General features: G+C 57.4%; 1 protein-coding gene across 1 annotated transcript; it reads left to right on the top strand.

Moving 5' to 3' along the window:
• Positions 1–1,923: 1,923 nt before the first annotated feature.
• On the top strand, positions 1,924–3,715 carry SIX6 (SIX homeobox 6). Its single transcript, XM_054400385.1, has 2 exons — positions 1,924–2,495; positions 3,547–3,715. The coding sequence occupies exons 1-2, from the start codon at positions 1,924–1,926 to the stop codon at positions 3,713–3,715; spliced, it is 741 nt and encodes a 246-aa protein (XP_054256360.1).
• The last annotated feature ends 264 nt before the right edge of the window (positions 3,716–3,979 follow it).

Genomic DNA, 3,979 nt, shown 5'->3' with positions numbered 1-3,979 from the left:
TTTCCGTCAGAATGAGCTTAGCACTGTACTGAGGCATACCATAATCTGACCCGACACCTCCGACCATCTGCGCTATCTATCTGCCTTCTGATTTACCAAATCTTCACAAGCAAAAGACAAATTGTACTTGATACTAAAGAAAAGACAGCAAGCCCCAGTCCAGCTCCATTTCTGTGGAGAAATGATTGGAGAAAATGTAAATCTGTTTAATTTCAGACTACGGGCAAAGGAGCAAAGCAAAGGAGCTTTCTTTAAAAGGGAAGAAAGGAAATTTTAAAAGAAAAAAAAAAAAGAAGGAAAAAGGAATTTTTAAAAAAGGAAGAAAAGGAAAATGAAAAACAGTAGCAATATATCAAATTAAGAAAAGCGTTTCTTTGACAAGCGTTCTAGGAAAAAAAATTGAAATTGCGAAATGGAGAGGAGAGAACGTATTGAGCTTAATTCAAAATATATTCTGCCTTTTCGAGCGTAGTCTCTAATGTTCCCAGGAAGAAATTGCCACTGAGCACCTAATATGTAGAATAAAGATTAGCTTCTTGGTTTCCCTCCCCACCTCTTCTCTCTAGAAAGCAAACGGTATCCTCGCAGCCCAGAGAGTGACTCCATCCTTGCCCCGAGATGGCTGGAGCTTTCCCTGCTCCTCCGAAGGGGCAACAGTGCGCCCACCTAGTCCCCAGCCCTGTGGTTGCTACTTCGGGGCGCAGAGGGGGAAAAACCCATGGGGAACGATTCCTACTAGGTGATCGATATTTCAAAAGACTCCTCAAATCTGCTTTAAGTCGCTGGCCTGACCTACGAATGACTTCTCACTCCCCGCGACTATTCTCGGCGTCTACTCAGGACCACTCAGCCGAAAACAATAAGGTTTTAAATGTTTATATATATATATATATATATATATATATATATATAATAAAGCTGAAGCTGAACGGCGTAGGGCGCTGGGCTTCCTCGTCTTAACAGAGATGGGAAGTCAGCTCTAGGGGGAAGAGGGAGAATTTTTTCCCTATATCACGGCTCTTCTTGCGGTCCTCTTGCCGCATCCATTGTCACTGTCACTCCCAGCACCACAGTCACTGCGCTGCCGCCGGTTTTTCATCTGATTTTTCAGCCCTGCTTTATCGCCCTCTCCAGCCCCGGGCGATCTGAGCTCTGTGTGTGCAGCACCTGTTTGGATCCCATCGCTTTACGAAGGAGGGTGCAGGGGGCTCCCGGCCATCCCATAGCGGAGCCGCTCCCTCCAACTTTCTGGCAGCGAACGGCAGCGGGTGCCGGGTGTCCCCTTCCCCGCGTCGCAGTTCTGACCCTGCCCGGAGCGAAGGAGCAGGGCGGCGGGTTCGCGGTCCCGCGGGGAAAGGGCCAGGGCGCGCCGGGGAGCGGGACGGGGAGCCGGGGCGGGGAACCTGGGTGGGGAGGTGCCGCCGTCCCGCGGTGCGGAGCCGCCGCCGTGATTGGCAGCGGCTGGCAATGAGTGGCAGCCCCACCATGGAAACCCGAAAGCCAATCTGCCGAGCCCGGCAGCAAATCAGCCGCTCCCGCAGCAGCGCAGTGGCGGCGCTGAGCTGGGCAAGTGTCTTTTTTTCTTATTTTGTTTTTTTTTTTTTCTTTTTTTTCCCCTTTCTTTTTTTTTTCTCCTCCCTTCCCTCCCTCCCCCCACACCCGCCCTCCCCCCCTTGCTCCATCCTCCTCCGCCTCGCCCCTGCCTACCGCCCCCAGTCGCCGGAGCCGCCGAGCGCTCCCCATCGCCTCTCCGCCCTCCACCGTCCCTCCCGGGGCAGCTCCGCCGACCCCGGAGAAAGCAGAACCAGAGCGAGGGGCGGCCGCCGGGGCCGCTGCCCGCTTCCCCGCCGCGGGGGTGTGCGGGGCGGCGGCGGGCATCTCCGAGGGTGCGCTGAGAGCGGAGCGGAGCTCGGCGCCGCCTCCATGTTCCAGCTGCCCATCCTCAATTTCAGCCCGCAGCAGGTGGCCGGGGTATGCGAGACCCTGGAGGAGAGCGGGGACATCGAGCGCCTGGGGCGCTTCCTCTGGTCCCTGCCCGTGGCTCCGGCGGCCTGCGAGGCCCTCAACAAGAACGAGTCGGTGCTGAGAGCCCGGGCCATCGTGGCCTTTCACACGGGGAACTACCGGGAGCTGTACCACATTCTGGAGAACCACAAGTTCACCAAGGAGTCCCACGCCAAACTGCAAGCCCTCTGGCTGGAAGCGCATTACCAGGAGGCAGAGAAGCTGCGAGGCCGACCCCTGGGGCCGGTGGACAAGTACCGGGTGAGGAAGAAGTTTCCGCTGCCCCGCACCATCTGGGACGGCGAGCAGAAGACACATTGCTTCAAGGAGCGGACGAGGCATTTGCTGCGGGAGTGGTACCTGCAGGACCCTTACCCAAACCCCAGCAAAAAGCGGGAACTGGCTCAGGCCACGGGACTTACCCCCACGCAGGTGGGCAACTGGTTCAAAAACCGCAGGCAAAGGGACAGGGCAGCAGCCGCCAAGAACAGGTAAGGTGCTGCCCGTCCCATCGGGGCACAGGGCCCCCTCCTTCCCCCTCTCCCCCCAATTTGGGGAGCCTTGTTCCCGCGCTGCCGAGCCCCGCAGGCCTTGGAGGCCGGTATGAGGATGGGCGCTGTGGCCAGCCCCGCCTCGGGGGACGGGGAAACGAGCCCTGTAAATTTCTGCCAGGGAAATGCAGCGAGATAAAGTAGGAGCACAGGGATTTTTTTTTTTTTCCCCCAATACGGAGGTGGTCCTCTCCTGGGCTCCGCTTTGGCTGCTCTTGGAGGAGCGGGCAACGCGGCTGGCGAAGCTGCCGTGACTCCGGCCGGACCAGGCGACGGCTAGGCCATGTTCGGTGGCTAAGAGTAGACAACCTCTCCTTTCAAAGTTCTGACCGGACATATATACCTATTTCATATATGTCCAGCTGAAGCAAAAACTACAATGCCCGTCTGGGGCCCAGGTCGTTTGCAGTGAGCTGCCTTGTCCTGAACCTCCGCCGGGAACCCTTCCTGGAATAATTCTCTAATTTCTCTTCTCCCTTTTTTTTTTTTTTTCGTTTCAAAGGCGCAAAATCTCATCTCTAAATGCGCAGGGTTGTCCCAACTCTAGCAGACGCCCCGGGAAGCGGGGAAGGGCGCACAGCCTCCCCTATCTCCTCTCCAGAAACCTTTGAGGGGGGAGGTGTCCACTCCTCACTCCGTAGCCTCGGAATGGGGCTGTCACCCTCATCCCGTTTTCATCGGCTGCGAGGGAAGATGTAAAGCCTGCTGGAGGGTAGCCTATGCCGGGGGATGCTACAGCGATTTACCGACCCCTCGGATGAGTCCCAGTTTGGGGGCAGGCTGCTGAGAGTGGGGGGACAGACGCTCTCTCCCCACAGGCCCAGGAGTGGGGCTAGCCCTGGGGTGAGCACCCAGTTTCTCAGGCAGCGCCACTAAACTGGGCTTACTGGTGTGAGCTGGAGGTGGGGGTGCCGGTGGGAGTCCTTCGGTGGGGGGAAAGAGGGGTGCTCTCGGCAGGTCCGGTGATGCTGTGTGTGCCGGTTCCTTGCAGGCTACAGCAGCAGGTCCTAACGCAGGGCTCGGTGCGGTCGCTGCAAGCAGAGGAGGAAAGCGGCGGGGAGGCGGGGGGGGTCGCCTCCAGCCCCGCAGCCAGCCTCTCCAGCAAAGCGGCCACCTCTGCCATCTCCATCACATCCAGCGACAGTGAATGTGACATCTGACACCACCGCCATGACAAACTGGGGGGGAGCAGGAGGTCCAGCTAACCGGTGCCTGCCTGCCCACACGGCCGGAATAGTGGGGCTTGTAATCGTCCAACCTCGGTCCCCAAACCCAAGGTATTGGGCGCTTCCCAGCCACACGCCTCTCGCCCACGCCTCCCTCCAGGGCCTGCAGCAGACTGTGTTTAAAAACGTGATAAAAATGGTTGTCGCCTTCATTTCGAAGGATTTGCAAAATTGATGCTTAAAACAAAACCAAACAAA

The sequence above is a fragment of the Indicator indicator genome, chromosome 4 (genome assembly GCF_027791375.1).
Source record: "Indicator indicator isolate 239-I01 chromosome 4, UM_Iind_1.1, whole genome shotgun sequence".
NCBI lineage: Eukaryota > Metazoa > Chordata > Aves > Piciformes > Indicatoridae > Indicator > Indicator indicator.
This window is presented reverse-complemented; position numbering and strand designations above follow the sequence as displayed.